The 20,626-nt window shown below is 40.7% G+C and overlaps 1 protein-coding gene across 1 annotated transcript in view; it reads right to left on the reverse strand.

The window, feature by feature from the left end:
- Positions 1–4,588: 4,588 nt before the first annotated feature.
- LOC137297012 (general transcription factor 3C polypeptide 1-like) overlaps positions 4,589–20,626 on the reverse strand; it is a 272,609-nt gene continuing 256,571 nt past the window's right edge. The window contains exons 38-42 of the mRNA XM_067828957.1: positions 15,027–15,146; positions 10,711–10,883; positions 8,665–8,857; positions 7,472–7,559; positions 4,589–6,813 (exon numbers count right to left, since the gene is read on the reverse strand). Coding sequence (XP_067685058.1) covers positions 6,719–6,813; positions 7,472–7,559; positions 8,665–8,857; positions 10,711–10,883; positions 15,027–15,146 — 669 coding nt within the window. The 3' untranslated portion in view covers positions 4,589–6,718. The remainder of the gene's footprint in view (positions 6,814–7,471; positions 7,560–8,664; positions 8,858–10,710; positions 10,884–15,026; positions 15,147–20,626) is intronic.

Here is a 20,626-nt window from a genome sequence, read left to right on the forward strand (position 1 = left end):
CATGAAGTCTGGTAAACATGGCTACTATGGCATCCAACTTTATCCAGATGTAATCGAACTTTTCATGTTATTATTTGCTGATGATGTCAATTCTCCAGTACAGTGCCTGGTCTTCAAAATCAACTAGATATACTTTCAGCGTATGCAGATAAATGGCAGCTGAGTGTCAGTCTAGATAAAACAAACACTGTTGTATTCCGTAGAGGTGGTCCTGTATCGACCAGAGAGAAATGTTGTTGTTTTTTTAAAGATAAACATATGAATGTTGTGAATGATTATAAATACCTTGGCATATTGTTTACCAATACGCTGAATCAGAATACGTTTGTACTGAACCTGGCGAAGAGAGCAAAGAAAGCTCTTTTACAACTTCACTCTGTTCCTCTGCTCATTGTTATTCCACCGACTGTTTACTTCAAATTCTCAGATACAACCGATTTTACTGTATGGATCTGAAATATGGTTTTAACGAGTAAAGCATTTGCTTGCCTGTAAAAAGTTTCTAACAGTTGGTTTGTCAACACCAAATGCTATGGCTTATGGTGAATGTGGGAGGTTATCATTGTACATATCATCTTATTGTTGCTGTTTAAAATAAATGTAGTTAAAATGTCTGAACATCGCTTACCTCAAAAAGCCTTCAATACAATTCTACATCTTGATTATCTTGGAAAGAATAACTGAACACCTAATATTTTCACCATACTATTTAAATATGATTTGGGTAGTATTTGGTTATCATAGACATTTGGCAATGTGAATATGTTTATTAGTCCGTTTCGTAAGCGGGCTATTCACATGTTTAAGCAGGAATGGCATTCAACTATAATGAAAGTTCAAGATTCATATCGTCAATTTAAGTCGTTGCTTGAGTCAGAGCGTTATCTTGCTCACCTTCGCTACAGAAATGTTCGCAATGCCTTTATACGTTTTAGATTAGGCCTTAATGACAAAACCCAAAGATTATGCCCATTCTGTTACATTATTGAAGACAAATTCCATTTTATGTTTATTTGTCCTGTGTATGAAAATCTAAGAAACAAGTATCTGTCTCTAACACAACTGTTTCTATCTCAAACCAATGTGCAACTATTGTCTTCCTTACTTTCCTACAAAGAACCGACAAAACAACACTAAGTAGCCCTATTTATTTACAATGCATTTTGTTAAGAAAAGAATTGATTCGTTAGAAAGTATATATTTGCATATGCATATCCAACAATTCATTCTCACGTTTTATAAGTAGCCATCGTGAGATTTATACGCTCTTTGTTTAGTAAGATTACTCCCAAATTGAGCCGACTATCTATAGAACTTGTTTTTCTACCATCCCAATATTTAAAATTATTCATTTGTGCAAATCTTCCTTTGGAATCATAGAGGGAAATACAGATGGAGAATATTGTTAAGTTGCTATTGCTCTTTTCGCAATGTATGACACACAATAAGTGTCTGAATGTGCTAGCTATTGTGTATTTTATCAAATATAATCAGTTTTTCTCACCCCTAAAATGCATGACGCTGACTAGGGGGTTTGGTAGGCCAGTGGTTAAAGTATTCGCTGATCATGGTGACGATCTGGGTTCGATTCCTCATATGGGTACAATGTGTCAAGCCCATTGCTGCAATATTGCTGAAAGAGGTGTAATTCCTCACTCCGTCACTACACGAGATCGGCTTGTCAGAGTTGCTGACTCGGTTCGGACTCAAACTACTGGAATGTTGCTGAATGCGGCGTTAAACAATAGCCAAAGAGCTCTGTGACTTTCTTAATCTGCAAAATGTGTTCACTAGTTTATTCTAGAAATTATCACTGTCTATATTTTATAATTACGAAAAGTAATATGCTTCTCTTCAATACAATCCATTTTACAAAATCTACCACGTTTGTTTTCTCTTAAAACACCAACATATCTGCCATTTATCACGCCAGGCGGTCACTCGAGACATTGCGAGTTTGTAAGCTAAAACAGAGACCATACACCGGTATATGGTCTCTGGTTCAAACAAGGAGGCTTCTCATATTTCTGTTTAAATTTACTTAACGTGAAGATTGTGATTTCCTAGAATTAACGTCCTCCCTATATAGGGAAATGAACTGCCATATTCACTTAAGTCTCGATGTGGAATCCTATCCTCTGTACTTAATTCTATTTCATTTATTTTATCATTTACCTGTTACGGATATGGTCACAACATGGCTGAAATATTGCCGATGTGACGTTAACATTTAACCCAATTACTGTTACGTGTTTGGATGTGTGCACAGAAAAAAAACAGTTAAGAACATACCATCCCACCTCGCAACACCACCACCCCTCCCCTCCCCTCCCTCCCTGACACGCGCACATGGCCAAGGATATGGGGAGGGGGAGGGGGAACGCATATCGAACCGCCACGGTACCGGTGTCACAGAGCTTGAACATGTGCTTGATGCTAAAAATGGGTAGTAGTTGAATAGAATATCTGAACTAGTGTCCAAAAGAAACGATAGCAACGATGTGTGCAATGACATAAATTAAGAACAAAACAATGAACAAAAACAAGAAATTTTAAATTTGTGTAATTCTTTCGAGAGACCTTTCCACGACATGTTTACAAATGTTCATTTCAATTAAATCTGTAAATCATTAGGACATGTGTGTAAAGGTGGGTGGGGTTAATTCAATTCTTTATTGTATGAAAGGCTATATTGAATGGAAAAAACCTTGAGAAGAGGAGGGCGGTAATACGGGTAGAGAACCCGCGGTGTCTGACCTGGAAGAGTCTTGCTCTTGTTTTGTGTTGTAGGCTGAAGGATGAACGATCGAAAAGGCATACCACACGCTCGAAAGTTCTTAAACAGGAGATGGGAATTTCAGACAAAGTGCTGAAATGAACTGATCACTGGATCTTGCGATTTTGTCAACGACATTCTATCACTTCACGCAAAATAACGCCCCACGGCCAATAGGCCAATCGTGGTCCTAAAATGGTCAACGTGATAACACGAGGTCATTTGCGCAGCTGTGAGCAACGCACTCTTGGAATGTCCAAGAACGTCACCTTCAACATGAACGAAATCCCATGCTACGTGGACATGACTAGCATGAGCACCCTTGACTTCTCAGGAAATAAAAATGTGGACGCAGTGCATACAGGGAACGAGAAGAACCGATTTATAGTTGTGATGTGCAGATGCATGGGTTGGCGAACGTTAAAAGTCTAGGTCATCATAAAGGGTGATGAGCAGCTCATGCTTAATTGGGTCGAAAGTTTCTGAAATCACGAGGTAACTATTTTGCAACTACTTCGCCATCCTCGCTCATGGATAGCCATAGAGGCCATGCCACTGAAATCGTTGTCAAAGCTCTGAAATCCCTCAGTGTGTCCATGAAGATTATTCCACCGAAGACCACACTCTGTCTCCAATCCCTTGATGCCTTTGCTGGCGTGAATGCCAACTTCAAGGTAAAACTTCGCGAAGATTGGCTTGTCCACAGCGAAAAGGAATATTCTCCCTCCGCAAAAAGAAAATGGCCTTCTTACAAGTAATCATTGAGATGTTATCTAAAGCAGCCAAGCACCTTCAGGCACCTACTGGTACCCGCTCTTTTGAGTTGTGTGGCATAGCCGAAATTAAATGGAAGTAAAGTTCCTGTAGATCATAGGAATGGCAGATTACGTGAAGTTCTGGGATTCCATTCCTGTTTGGAGGAAGTTAAAATGGGTAGCGACGATGCTGATGATGCACACGATTCCGAGGAAGAGCCCGAGTCCTTCACTCTGAAAGTGCCATTGTCACAGATATCAGTCAGTCACTCCTGACATGTTAGTTTGAAGTTCATGTTTTGCATCAAATAGACTGTTAACCTCCTCATTCACGTTCACAGTTCAAATACTCAGTCGAGTGAACATTTCCACAGCTTTGAACTGTAAACACAGTGTGGCTCTAAATACTGTTTGTGGAGACTAGTCTTGGGTGTGAGTCAGTCCTCCTATAATAGGTTGAAGTTCGTGTTTTGCATTTGACTGTCCAGTTCATGGGTTACTCATATATGACATATATCACATTGTATGTAAGGTTAATGTCGGCATGTAACTGCTGAACCTTGTATTTACAATACAGTGAGTGAGTTGGGTTTTATGCTACTTTAGCAATTTGCCAGCAAGATCCAGGTTTCGCCACCATAATGGGCTTCACACATGCATTGAGTTTCAAAGGCAAACACTCTAACCATAAGGCTACCATGCTTCCCTGCACCAAATGGACAGGATATAAAATAGTTTATCTTGCAGGTGATTTCTTCAACCATGACTCCAATCTTACTGATTGCTTTGAACGTTTTTCCAGGTAATTCATGATATTTTATGTGAGAAAACCACAAAAACAGGATGTGTGCCAGTTTAATGAATCTTGTTGCATGACATGGTTATAATGAAAATCTTGTTTTCAATACTCTGCCCAGCAGATCCTGAAGGACAAGGAATACAACTCTGTCCTGTGAAGTGAGATGTTTTTTAATCACCTCATGGTCCCCTCCAAGTGATGAACTTGACAGCAAGGAGTCTCAGTCTGAGACACTTAGAAAGACAAAGCAAAATCAACTACACCAGCATAATACAATTTATTCCTTCAATGTTCATAATTACATGATTTCATGAATATAAGACAGAGGGTGAAGAGAGACCTAAGGCTGTACATCCCAAAATGATCATGGCCCTCGGACAAGACTGTGCCATTTAGTTTAATTTCATATACACTCAACAACTGAAAAGGATACTTTTCTAGTTCACACTCTAAGGGAGTCAGGAGACAACAATGTTCATGCTTGTGTATTCTTGTCCTGTATTGCTGAAAATGAAGCTTAATATGTATCAGTTTCAGACCAAAACCTCATCCTGAAAGCTGTAGGATGTATTTCCCCAAATCAATCTTTCAAATGTTAAGTAGTGTATTTTGGTATGTTTAGTGGTAGATCTGCATACAGTGTGTGAAATAGTTTCCAAATTGGGCCAATATGCCTGAAAGTTACTGGACCACAGAATAATTCACTTGCCCGAAACTTGGATTTAGAAAGGCCATCATCTGGCATGATTTAAAAGCGTATTATAACACGTCTAAGAGAGGGATATTTTTTAAAATGACCTCATGAAAAATCACTAGCCAGTTGGACAGTGACTATTGAGATTTACTAGCCTGACTGGATTTTTTTACTAATCACGGACTTGTGGGCCAGTAGATATTTCGCACATTGTCTACATAGCACACAGCTGAAGCATACTACCAATAATAACAAATATCAGAATACTGCATTCCACAACATATTTCAATCAATTCTGAAAATGTTAGAATTTTTCTTGATAATCTAATGCTAACAAATAGACAGTCTCTTGTACAAAACAAAAACAACCAAAAAATCTCCCTCCCCCCAAAAAATAAAAATATTGTGGACTATTCTAAAATTATTAAAGTATCAAACAGTACATTTGACAAAATTTATAAATCATAACATACAGAGAATGGATCAGAGCCTCTAATTTATCTAGGCAGGGTGTTAGTATCTTTAGTTTTACATTGCTTTAACAATATCAAGCAACATGGGGTTCACACATTTCACCCATGAGGGGAACTGAACCCAGGTCTTGCCCCAGCTTACTGTATAGTGACGTGCCATTTGTGTGTCATGTACCGAACTGCTATATAGGATCTGGGATCTTTAACCAAAAGGCTGCCTCACACCCCTGCAGATCCTTAAAAGGAAAAGGCACGTAACTCCACAACATTACATAGGATACTTCTAATCACTGCATGTGCCCCTACTGTTCTCTCCAAGAGTTGCAAGGAGCTTCAGTCAGAGGTACCTGGCAAGACAGACTGAGACGATAACATAAACAGCCTGGTCATTTCTAATTTTCATCATTCAGATAGTATGTACTTATTCCATGACCTTGATACAGAGCAACACAACATTTGTTTAGCTGTAAAGAGACTTAGTAAGTATGAAAATCCCTTATACACACATGATGAATCTTTCACTATCTCATCCATGCTCACATTCCATTGAAGAAAAGCACCTGTGCAAATGATGTTCATCCTTCATCAAGTATAACTGACATTCTTAAATAATTATGAAAGGTGAATTAAAACCATATTGTATAACATGTACAGTTTGTCTAATGAAAACATATTGCTTAATGTGTGAATGCCCCTAAGAACTCATCCTTAGCCAATAAAGTTTTCAACAGGATGAGGTGGTATCTCACACTGACCGGGTTTATGCATGTCATTGCATCCCAACTGTTTTGATCTGTGCACATGATGTCATCCACAGGATCCAGTTCAGATTTGATTATTCATATGGAATCCGGACCAGACAAATCAGTCAGTGACATTACGAGTATCAATCTTAGCTACTGGGATACAATGAACTGCATCAACAGTGAGCAGGCCTAAACATGATAATCTCTTCCTTATCACAAGCATGGGTTGCTGAAACTGATGATCAGGATGAACATGAGATGATGATAGATATGATAAAATGATCTAGAGTTTTACATTGCTGTGAAAATATCAGCATTATTATAGAATGTCAGATAAACTGTGGCAGGAAACACAATGACAAGCAGACCACTAAGTGTATGTTTCCTTGTAAATGTTCAACAGTTAGAGTGAGTGGATGACACCCTTAGAATGTTCAGTGATTGAGATGATGATGGCAACAATCATTGTCAGGTTTCACGTCAGCGATGACACAAACTGTCCAAGCTTGAAGGTACAGTCCATCTTGGCTTCGTACATCACTATGTCATCGTCAAGGCTTCCTGAAGCAACTGTAAAATCACAACACAGAACCCATACAATCACCTCATTTGTTTATACATGGATCATGTAAATCAGCGTTACAAAACTGGAAAGGAACAATATTGTACTTCATAGAAAAAATAAACAACATAAAGGTAAATAAACAAAATAAAGATAGATATACAACATTAGAGTAAATTAACAATGTAGAGCCACTCATAAAAACTTTATGGTAAACTAAGGCAATTGGCTCAAGCTCAAGGCTGGTTGAGAGTTAGTGAGATTATATGCTGTTTTAGCAATATTCCAGCCTTATCATGCCAGGAGACGCCAGAAATGAGTGTCACCCATTGTACCCATGTAGGATATTTAACCCTAAGTTCACTTTCTCTTCATACTGCAGTTTAACATGTATAACTCACTAAGGAACAATATACCAACAACAGGCCTTGTGTCATCTCCTAAATAGTAAGTTTCAGACAGGGTAACAAGTCCCATCTACGACATCTTTTGATGATGACAAAAAGCAACACTCTATCAACCAGGCCACAGTCTACTGATACATAATTAAACACCTCATGCATTTCAATCTCTCATTGCCGCAATTCTGGTTCAAGAACTGACAGGAGTTTTCTCCCTTAGAACAGCATACACAACAGCCAAAATGAAATATATGTATCAACATACCTCGCTCAACCTTGGCACTGTTGAACAGGGATGATTTCACCTTGACTGTGAGACAAGTCCGGGAAAGACAGTTGAGATCTTCCAGCATCTGAGAAAGGAACAGAGCAAGTGAGTGATTGATACAGGTCATTCACTTTATTATCCAGAATCCAGTGTAATTCTGGTAGATGACAGTGTTCTGACCCCGGGGCTGGATCTTACATACATCTACTATAAACTACAACATCAAAGAGCTGGGGCAACTGACCTCAATAAGCTCCTGTACGACCACTGGTTGTAGGTAGGGAGTGTAATTCTGGTAGATGACAGTGTTCTGACCCCGGGGCTGGATCTTACATACATCTACTATAAACTACAACATCAAAGAGCTGGGGCAACTGACCTCAATAAGCTCCTGTACGACCACTGGTTGTAGGTAGGAGTGTAATTCTGGTAGATGACCGTGTTCTGACCGCGATTTTGGATCTTACATACATCTACTATAAACTACAACATCAAAGAGCTGGGGCAACTGACCTCAATAAGCTCCTGTACGACCACTGGTTGTAGGTAGGGAGTGTAATTCTGGTAGATGACAGTGTTGCGGACCTCGGGGTTGGATCTTACATACATCTACTATAAACTACAACATCAAAGAGTTGGGGCAACTGACCTCAATAAGCTTCTGTACGACCACTGGTTGTAGGTAGGGAGTGTAATTCTGGTAGATGACAGTGTTCTGACCCCGGGGCTGGATCTTACATACATCTACTATAAACTACAACATCAAAGAGCTGGGGCAACTGACCTCAATAAGCTCCTGTATGACCACTGGTTGTAGGTAGGGAGTGTAATTCTGGTAGATGACAGTGTTCTGACCCCGGGGCTGGATCTTACATACATCTACTATAAACTACAACATCAAAGAGCTGGGGCAACTGACCTCAATAAGCTCCTGTACGACCACTGGTTGTAGGTAGGGAGTGTAATTCTGGTAGATGACAGTGTTGCGGACCTCGGGGTTGGATCTTACATACATCTACTATAAACTACAACATCAAAGAGTTGGGGCAACTGACCTCAATAAGCTTCTGTACGACCACTGGTTGTAGGTAGGGAGTGTAATTCTGGTAGATGACAGTGTTCTGACCCCAGGGTTGGATCTTACATACATCTACTATAAACTACAACATCAAAGAACTGGGGCAACGGACCTCAATAAGCTCCTGTACGACCACTGGTTGTAGGTAGGGAGTGTACTTCTGGTAGATGACAGTGTTGCGGACCCCAGGGTTCGACATGATGTACAACATCACAGACTCCAGCATGAACTTGAGCAGCCACTTGTTGAGATGTCCCTCTGGCTTCCTCCATGGTCTGGCTATCAGTCGAACCTTCTCATACGAGCTGGAACAGGGAGGAGAGGGTGACGATAAGGATGCACTGCACACTTAGGAAAGGGACTTTTAGTTAGCTTTCACCAAACCTTCATTCTCTTCCCACAGAGGTTACTCCTGTCATATCTTCCTACGTACCTTCTGTTCATAAACGGCTCTTTCATGGTGCGAGTGTTCAAGACTCGCGATTGGAGGCGTTCAGATTTAGTTTTGCCATCAGAGACGTTGTTTCATGAGTGATCATTTGCAAGATCTCAGTGATTTCCAAATGCATCGGGAAAACTTGACACTACCAGTTTTTGTTTCTACATACGCATCATGGCGATTGATCCCTGCACTCTCTATTGCCAGTTTCTGATTTTCAAATAAACGTAAAATACCAAATCTTTCCTTCGCACGTTGATGAACAAATTCCATGGGGGCCGCCATATTGGAGTTAAATCTATTTCTCTGGGACAACGCAAATACATAGGGGCATACTGGGATAAGGCAAATACATAGGGACATACTGGGACAAGGCACATACATAGGGACATACTGGGACAAGGCATATACATAGGGGCATACTGGGACAAGGTGAATACATAGGGGCATACTGAGACAAGGCAAACACATATGGGCATACTGAGACAAGGCAAATACATAGGGACATACTGGGACAAGGCAAATACATAGGGGCATACTGGGACAAGGCACATACATAGGGGCATACTGGGATAAGGCAAATACATAGGGACATACTGGGACAAGGCACATACATAGGGACATACTGGGACAAGGCACATACATAGGGACATACTGGGACAAGGCAAATACATAGGGACATACTGGGACAAGGGACATACTGGGACAAGGCAAATACATAGGGGCATACTGGGACAAGGTGAATACATAGGGGCATACTGAGACAAGGCAAACACATGGGGCATACTGAGACAAGGCAAATACATAGGGACATACTGGGACTAGGCAAAAATATGGGGGCATACTGGGACAAGGCAAATACATCGGTGCATACTGGGACAAGGCAAATACATAGGGACATACTGGGACAAGGGACATACTGGGACAAGGCAAATACATAGGAACATACTGGGATAAGGTGAGTGAGTGTATTAGAGGGTGCGTGATAAGGTAGGATGTTACTAAAAAATGTTACGAAGATTGCTAAGCAACAAAGCCTAACATATGAGGTAAAAATAAATGAAGAATAAATGATAATATATTGTGTGGCAACATCGACAATTTTGCTCCGGTACTAACAGCATATTAATATGACAGTTTGAAACAATTGGTAAAGTATTATAAATAAACTCATTTACAAACACTAAAATATTCACCTAAAATTCTACACTGATGAAAGTATTTCAAGCCCTGTTTGTACTTAATATGGGTGTACACAGTCATCAGCCAGAAGGATAGAGTTGAAATTCAGGAAATAGGATCTGAGTGCCATCATTTAAAATTGTACCTGCTGTCTCTTCAATTTGTTGCCTTGAAATACTGCTAATATCTTGCATGTTAAGTCCAGAAATTTTACTTGCTGTATGTACAGTTTTGGAAGGTTTATACAGATTTTCAGAAGACAGGCCCCAATACCAGCAAATACTAAAATACATGTACTCTGAATAAAATTGAATGCAAAATTGAAACCCTGTCAATCTGAATCAACAACTGGAATCTCTAGAGTGATTTAAACCCAACGATCTCCCAACACCCCTAAGCATTAAGACACAGGTGTCACACTTTGCTAAGTGTCTCCGCTAGTGCAACACATGATCCTGGGAACTTGTTCCATCCATGAATCATTGGGTATAAAGGAAGCTGGTGTCACCAAGGACCATCCCCACTTCATCTACTCACCTCAGGGCAAACGGCATCTCTGGCAGAGGAGTCTGAGTTCCTTGGTCCATCAGACTTCCTTCATCAGCTTGATTCAAATCGGCAGTGCTGGTGCCAGCATCACAGACATTCTTCCCTCTCCTTGTCTGAGGCTGTCCATCTGGAAACTCATCCAGAGACACTCTGTCTGACTCCTGAAACATCAGGTAGGAATGATGGGTCTATAAAGATCAAGGTCTTCCTGCACTATTGTTTATGTAGCCTTCATCGCAATTTGGCCTTTAACGACCGATGAAATCTGAATCAACAGACAATTAAGGCTGATTATATGGTGGCTTCACCACTTGGTGTTTTGAATGTTACTGGCAAATTGAAGCACTGTTATGGCATTTGTGGAAGTTCCTGAATAACACTTCTTCATATGATCAATGATCCTGAATGTTGTAAATATGGAACCAGCAAGACTGATGTGGAGAGGCATGACTGTAACATAAGGTGAATGTCTCATATCATAAAGCATACTCGTTACAAAAGTTGGCAAACCTGAACTATCAATTTGGATAGAAAGTATAAGCATTAACAACATTTTCAAAGACAGACATCTTATAAATGCATCACCATTTCATATATCACTTTAGCCCCATACACATGCATAGGGTGTCATTCTTGAATTTTGACAATTTCAATAAATCACTGTGAACTGTTAATTTTGACAGTCATCTTGGATCACACAGTTGTTCACATCATACACCAATTATCATTCAAGCGTTATTACCATTCAAACAACTACCGCTGGCTAGCGACCAGTTATCATCAACACCTGGCTGTAGCGCTTGCACAGACAACTTAACTTGTACTTCCATAATATTTCACACATTGACACATCACAAAAGCAATAGGCTATGAGAGTTAAAATCACTGTAAGTATTTTACATTGTAGATGTTACAAATATGAATCCCCTCGTAAAACTAGGCCCCAACACGTCAATGAGATGCCGTATGAGTATTTTGTGTGTTGACACAAAATTTCATAAATGATGAGGAATGAATGAAAATCATTCTGTCTATGTTGTGAATCTATGACATTTCAGTTCAGTCTACAAAGAGTACATTTTAAAATTTTCATAAACATACTCTACTCAAACAGTCAACTTTGATAAGTTCAAGTACACAGCGATATCTCCATAATCCCATCAGCTTATATGTATCAGCACCCATCAACATTCACAATTTTTGTTCTTCAAGAAAGAAAAGAAACAATGAAGGAAATCAGTACACACTGCTAAAAAATGGCGAAAAGGAAGTGCAAATGGTGAAGCACTATGAAAACATTCACTATTATTTTATCAACATTGATTGACTCTGACATATATCCCAATTTTTTCAGTTGTAAATGAAAAATCAAGTATCCCTACTCATTATTATACTTAACAAACCATGAATAAAACACCTCTTGTGGATGTCTCCCCATGATTTATGAGTGAATTAGTAAGTTTACTTTTATGCCGCACTCAGCAATATTCCAGCTTCATGACGGTGGTCTGTAAATAATTGAGTCTGGGCCAGACAATCTAGTGATCAAGAGCATGGATATCAATCTTTGAAACCGAAAACCGGGAACTGACACTCACATGTGTAAACCAAGTCCTGATCACCCGATCCTGTTAGTCGCTTATTACGACAAGCATAGTAGCCTTTTAGGCAAACATGGGTTGCTGAAGGCCTATTCTACCCCAGACCTTCAGCTGGCAAGTGATTCAAAGAGCTAAGACTGAGACTGAGCTAAGACCAAGGTACCCACCTAATTGACCCTCAAAAAAGTGTATAGTGATGTTCTTTTTAAAGGCAGGAAAACAACTTGTAATAACAATCAAAAGTAATCATTGTGACTATATATACATTTATGAATACCATATCTTCTTAATATGTTAATGATCCCTACCTGGTAGGCTCCTGAACATCCAGGTATGACCCTGAGATCCCTTCCTGGTACATGCTCCTGAACATCCAGGTATGACCCTTTGATTCCTACCTGATCCACACTCCTGAACATCAAGGTACAACCCTTTGATCCCCACTTGGTCCATGATCCTGAACATTCAGGTACAACCCTTTGATCCCTTCCTGGTACATGCTCCTGAACATCCAGGTACAACCCTTTGATCCCTTCCTGGTACATGCTCCTGAACATCCAGGTATGACCCTTTGATCACCACTTGGTCCATGCTCTTGAACATCCAGGTACAACCCTTTGATCCCCACTTGGTCCATGCTCCTGAACATCCAGGTACAACCCTTTGATCCCTACCTGGTACATGCTCCTGAACATCAAGGTATGACCCTTTGATCCCTTCCTGGTCCATGATCCTGAACATTCAGGTACAACCCTTTGATCCCTACCTGGTACATGCTCCTGAACATCAGGGTATGACCATTTGATCCCCACTTGGTCCATGATCCTGAACATCCAGGTACAACCCTTTGATTCCTACTTGATCCACACTCCTGAACATCAGGGTATGACCCTTTGATCCCCACTTGGTCCATGCTCCTGAACATCCAGGTATGACCCTTTGATCCCTACGTGGTACATGCTCCTGAACATCCAGGTATGACCCTTTGATCCCTACCTGTTCCATGCTCCTGAACATCCAGGTATGACCCTTTGATCCCTACGTGGTACATGCTCCTGAACATCCAGGTACAACCCTTTGATCCCTTCCTGGTACATGCTCCTGAACATCCAGGTATGACCCTTTGATCCCTACCTGGTACATGCTCCTGAACATCCAGGTATGACCCTTTGATCCCTACCTGGTACATGCTCCTGAACATCCAGGTATGACCCTTTGATCCCTACCTTGTACATGCTCCTGAACATCCAGGTACAACCCTTTGATCCCTTCCTGGTACATGCTCCTGAACATCCAGGTATGACCCTTTGATCCCTACCTGGTACATGCTCCTGAACATCCAGGTATGACCCTTTGATCCCTTCCTGGTACATGCTCCTGAACATCCAGGTATGACCCTTTGATCCCTACCTGGTACATGCTCCTGAACATCCAGGTATGACCCTTTGATCCCTACCTTGTACATGCTCCTGAACATCCAGGTACAACCCTTTGATCCCTTCCTGGTACATGCTCCTGAACATCCAGGTATGACCCTTTGATCCCTACCTGGTACATGCTCCTGAACATCCAGGTATGACCCTTTGATCCCTACCTTGTACATGCTCCTGAACATCCAGGTACAACCCTTTGATCCCTTCCTGGTCCATGCTCCTGAACATCCAGGTATGACCCTTTGATCCCTACCTGGTACATGCTCCTGAACATTCAGGTATGACCCTTTGATCCCTACCTTGTACATGCTCCTGAACATCCAGGTACAACCCTTTGATCCCTACCTGGTACATGCTCCTGAACATCAAGGTATGACCCTTTGATCCCTTCCTGGTCCATGATCCTGAACATTCAGGTACAACCCTTTGATCCCTACCTGGTACATGCTCCTGAACATCAGGGTATGACCATTTGATCCCCACTTGGTCCATGTGCCTGAACATCCAGGTACAACAATTTGATCCCTACCTGGTCCATGCTCCTGAACATCCAGGTATGACCCTTTGATCCCTACGTGGTTCATGCTCCTGAACATCGAGGTACAACCCTTTGATCCCTACCTGGTCCAACCTCCTGAACATCAGGGTATGACCCTTTGATCTCTACCTGGTACATGCTCCTGAACATCCAGGTATGACCCTTTGATCCCTACCTTGTACATGCTCCTGAACATCCAGGTATGACCCTTTGATCCCTTCCTGGTACATGCTCCTGAACATCCAGGTATGACCCTTTGATCCCTACCTGGTACATGCTCCTGAACATCCAGGTATGACCCTTTGATCCCTACGTGGTACATGCTCCTGAACATCCAGGTATGACCCTTTGATCCCTTCCTGGCACATGCTCCTGAACATCCAGGTATGACCCTTTGATCCCTTCCTAAGGTACATGCTCCTGAACATTCAGGTACAACCCTTTGATCCCTTCCTGGTACATGCTCCTGAACATCCAGGTATGACCCTTTGATCCCTTCCTGGTCCACGCTCCTGAACATCCAGGTATGACCCTTTGATCCCTTCCTGGTACATGCTCCTGAACATCCAGGTATGACCCTTTGATCCCTACGTGGTACATGCTCCTGAACATCCAGGTATGACCCTTTGATCCCTTCCTGGCACATGCTCCTGAACATCCAGGTATGACCCTTTGATCCCTTCCTAAGGTACATGCTCCTGACCTTTATTGGTACAACCCTTTGATCCCTACCTGTTCCATGCTCCTGAACATCGAGGTACGACCCTTGGTGTTCTTGTAGGAGTGGATCAGCCATGGTCTAGCATTAGCAAGACTCACAAGTCTCACTTTGGCCACTCCAACACGCAGGATCTACAACAGACAGATACATCAAGTACACATGGAGAACCAGTGAAAACTTGGATGAGGTGTTTGTATGAAACTGGAAACATGAAATGATCACATCACAGTCCTTGGCCACAGTGAGGCTGGTCTCTGTGGAGCAAAACCAAAACAAGGAATTATTAGTTGACCATTTTTTAACCTTGAAATTTGCAGTAAAAACCACTGAAATGAAAGCAACAACATAATTTCAATACCTGATGAAAGAATAAACATTCAGCAAAATGTTATGATCCTTAGAATAAAGAGTGTGTGAGTATGGCTTTATGCTGCTATTAGCAATATTGCAGCAATATCATGGTGTGGGACACCAGTAATTATCTTCTCACATTGCACCCATGTATGGAATCAAACCCAGATCTTTGATGTGAGAAGTGAATGCTTTAATCACTCGGCTATCCCACCATCATGTCACAATAAAGAAGTTGACATCTATGAAACTCTCTCCTCATGAAAAGGTTCTAAATGTCACTCAAAGTCCCAAATTCAATATCATTCTATACTACTCAAAATTTGATAAGGATCACTGGGTTATATGTGTGCAATTTACCATTAACATAACAAAAGACATAAATTTGACTCAGAAACGTGTCTACTCAGGTGATGAATGAAAATTCATGAACGGCGTGAACTTTTATCAATACGGAATCCTTGAAATCTGATAATACCAAAAGGCATTTCATTACAAAATGTTAACAGCAAGCCAGAGAAAGAATTACACAGTTTTGGGGGGATAGTCCATCACTACACATAGTCGATGAAGTGTCAATAGCGGGTATGGCCTCGCCTTGCATCAATGATGGCTTGACAACGTCAAGCCAGGCTGTCAATAAGCACCCGGATGTTTCCAATGGGAAGGTTGTTCCACTCTTCCACAAGGGCATTTCTGAGCTCTGCCGGAGTCATGGGTTGTGCTCTACAGCCTGAAAGGGCAACCTGCAGCATGTTCCAGACATGCTCAATTGGGTTCCGTGAGGACAATTGTCTCCTGCTGAAGCTACTGCTCCACCACCCAGGTGCGATGAGGACGGGCATTATCATCCATCAGGATGACCTCAGGGCCAACAGCACCAGCGTAGGGTCTGACGTAAACATCGAGGATCTCATCCCGGTACCGCACCCCCGTCATTGTTCCTCTCTCCAGGACATGAAGATCTGTTCTTCCATCCCACACTCAGTGCCTCCTGTCTGTAAAGTCCAAAGAATACCTGGACTCATCGGTGAACAGAACTGGAGCCCAATCGTTCTGTGTCCAAGTGAAATGATCTTCAGCCCAGTCCAATCACTCCCGCCAGTGTCGAACAGTCAGTGGGATTGGAACACATGCCCTTCTCGAGTTGAGACCTGCATTGTGAATACGATTCTGTATTGTCTGAGTGGACACATTCGCCCCCGAGGTGTTCAGAAGGTCGTTACGTAGACTGGTTGTTGTCCAGAAGGGATGACGTTGTGCCTGAAGAGTCACAAAATGGTCTTGACGTTAGGTTGCCGACCTCTGACGACCACCCCCATGTCAGTGTGCTGCTGTTCAAAAAGTTTGCTGTTGGTTCCAGGCCCTGTTTACAACGCTCTAGCTGATGTTTAGTGCATTTGCAACGTCATGTGGTGAATAGCCAGCATCAAGCATTCCAATACATCTGCCCAGTTGTTCTGTCGTCAGGCGACACCTTACATATTGAGGAGGCACTGTGTTGATAAACGTGTAAACACTCAAGTGAGTTTGAAATTTTAGAAAGAATCAGACACCGATGCCTGAGTGAAAATCATGCAATGGTAGCAAAAGCATAAACTGTGATGAAAAACGCATTTCCCATGGCATGAAATGCATGTGCAAGTTTGTTGAAGACATTTTTTATTTCACTTGAACACAATATTGCCAGTTATGCAGTTATTATTTTTTAAAAAAGGAAAATATCTATGATCCTTATCAAATTTTGAGTGGTATATGTCACATGCATTTATTTGTTTATGAACGAATTTTGTTAATGAATTAGAGATGGTGTTCACAAAATGGCAAGTATGATCTGCACAATGGTGGCACATATCACAAACACATGCAAAGGTAACTCTGGTGGTCACCAGAACAACCATAAGACAAACAATATAAGTCATAGTCAGGAACAGCATCAGACATCATTTTCATTGCAGCAAATCTCCACATGGCTGTTCATAAACATTTTGAAAACCTGACAGAAAACATGGCTCCTTTACCTTTGATCAAACACTCCTTCAAAACTCACTAGAATGAGCACGATCAATTGTGCCAAATGTCAACATTCACAGAAAGTAGACACTCTTAAGGCAGTGTTGTAGCCGAGTGGTTAAAGCATCTGCTCATTCGCTCATCCCAAAGACCTGGGTTCGATTCCCTGGGTATAGTGTGTGAAGCCAATTTCTGGTGAAGGCAATTGCTGGAATATTGCAGGAATACCACTCACTCACTCACTCAGCATTATGGCTCCTTTCATGAAAAAACTACTTTCCTTCAGCTTCAACAAAATTTCAATCTCTTATACTGACACAGAACAAAACTGCTTCCTTCAGGTACTTTTCACAAACTGCTCCTTCTGGTTGTACTGTATACATTAAGCATGGTTACTATCAACCTTTAAAAATCTACCTTAAGAAGTGAAACTCAGGACACCCTTAAAACGTGGTAATGACATTGGTAATACACACTGAATAAGTGACTTTTAAATAGACAGGACCTGGAAAGGCACTATTAATATAAAATAGGTTAGGATGAAAGGAACTGCACTGATGCAAGTTGTTGGAAACCATTCTTGGATGACAAGCTTGTAGCTAATGCTGGCGCTGGTGGACAATGAACACAATGCTGCCACAGTTTTTGTAACTTGATGTTTGGCTTTGTTGTGTAAAGGTCAAGAAAAATTGAAGAAAATGTAAAAGTAAGAACGGAATAGTTAATGAAAGAAAACTGATCTTGTGAAAAGCTTGTCTACCATGTTCGTCATTCTATTCATTTTCAACACCATTAGGACTTAATGGAATCTATTCTGGTGGAGATTCCATAGTTCCCTGGGATTAAACTTTTACATACCCAAGATGATCAAAGACAGAGCTGGTCTTCAACAACCAATTCTTGTAGAAAGAAGTGACTAAATCATCATTTTTTTCAGGCTCACTGATGACTATGCTAATTGTGCAGACTAACGCTCAGACTAACGATCACTGGATTGTACACCATCATACAGGTGAAAAATTGTGGCATTTAAAAACAAAGAGAACACTGTATAATTGCTCACGCTACATTTCACAATATTTGGCTATACATGTGTACCCACAACTTTTACAAGACAACTTCATGCAGAATAGCATCAATGCTTCATGTTAGCAATACAGTGGAATCTGTCAAATGCCGACTCTGCCCATTGCACTTTTCTCCAAATTCCGGACTCTGAGCCTCACTGAGTCCCAGCAAAATTGTTCTAAATTTATCATTAAAGCTTGCTTTCTGTTGCAGACTGTCTCAATTATGGAAAGCAGTTGAAAATGGTAGACCCAACAATCAAACTGCTATCAGAATTTTGCTTTGAAATCCAGACATACACATGTAGTTGACTAAAATAACTGTCCCGACAATCAAATGGCTTTGAGAACAAGGCTTTGTAACCCGTATATAGATGACTGCAAGAACAATCTGTTGAATAAACAGCTCTGTTACTTCTGTTGGCATGGGTTAATTACTTTAAAACACACACTAATCAGTGGCACCTAACCCAGTGTCAGTCTGCAGACTCAATAATGACTGATTACTTGCTGTTTTCACATTCACTTCATTGCCATGGCAAACCGACAAGCGAAACGTAGGCGGGATAATTTGTCACTTGCTGACAAAATGAAACTTATTGATAAGGTAATGACCTCAAAACAGAAGATCTTGCTGAAAAGTACAAGATAAGTAAACAGAGTGTGTCAGATATTTTGAAGCGATGTGGCACTGTCTATGGTAATGGAATTATTTGTCCAATGTGGACTCTTTAAAATCCAGACAAATGAGTTGGTCTGTAATACACAAATTCCACAGTACAAACTTTTAAACGGGTATTATACTGGTGAAATAGGCAGTATTTTTCTTTTTTCTTGGCATGATTAAACTTCTGAACTACATACTACAAACCAACTTGATATGTCAATGGTTTCAGCAGTTACTGCCAATAAACAAAGTAAACATTACCCTTTCCTTTCTATAAATAGTCATACAAATACATGAAAATAGTGCTTTGATGACATGGACCATTTGCTGGAATAATACAAAATACATTCTTCAATAGCACAATTACATACTGACAACAAAAATTGCATCAGGCTTGTTTTGCATCAGGCTTGAGGTAAACAAACCACATTATCAAAAGGGGTAATCTTATCTGATGTGTTTCAACATGAATGTATTCAGTAAGAGGTGACTTAACGAGTTTGGATTGTCAGACTAGCTGACTTGGTCAACATGGCAAATGTATCCCAAATGCACAGATTGATGCTCATGATGCTGATCACTGTCTGAACCAGACTTGATTATTTCCTGATTGCTGCCATGTAGTTGGAATATTGTTGAATGTGGCATTAAACATCAAACAATTTGCTCATGAGCATAAAAAACATCTTGTCTGATGTTTGAAAACACCCCATCTGTTTATCTGTAATGATCAGAAGACACCACTGAACAATGTCTAGTGTGAGTCCATCTTTAATGTTCTTATGTGAGTCAGTGAGTGAGTCAGTGAGAGAGCCACTCTTAGCAATCTTCCAGCACTATAATACACAGCAAGGGACACCAGAAATGGGCTTCACACATTACATGCACGTGGGGATTTGAACCCAGGCCTTTGGTGTGACGAGTGAATACCACAACTACTAGGCTACCCAACTGTTCCTCTTTCCCCAGAGCTAATTGTCTGACATGCATGGACAAGCAGCATTATTGAAGTTTTAAAAGTGTGATGGTATGAGCTTACTGCTGAGTAAACACTTTTTAGAATATGAAGGGTTTTTTTCAGAATCAATATTCTAATTCCCAGGAATGAAAAATGTGTTAGAAATAAACACAATATTGATTCTGTGAGGTTTTGTTTTATTTTTTAAATCACTCACTCATTCACACTATCAAGTAAACTATTCTGTAAATAATTGCAGAGTTCCCATTGACAATTGAATTCCATGAAATTCGCTTTGTCACAAGAAAAATTATCAATATGAAATAAATGATAGTAACTCCCCAAAACATCCTGCTCATGATTAATTTGATTTTACTGATGAGAAAATCTGATGAATTTATAACAATATATACGAAAAAAGTTCGGTTTCACCCAAAATAGATGTATAATAAAATCAAGGTCTTAGATCTTTCATCAGTCCATCTTTAACATTCCCTTCTCAGAGATAACAGCCCTCCAGACAAAGAAGTAACCTTTCTCATGTAATACGTGTGA

This window comes from Haliotis asinina, chromosome 9, assembly GCF_037392515.1.
Source record: "Haliotis asinina isolate JCU_RB_2024 chromosome 9, JCU_Hal_asi_v2, whole genome shotgun sequence".
Lineage (NCBI taxonomy): Eukaryota > Metazoa > Mollusca > Gastropoda > Lepetellida > Haliotidae > Haliotis > Haliotis asinina.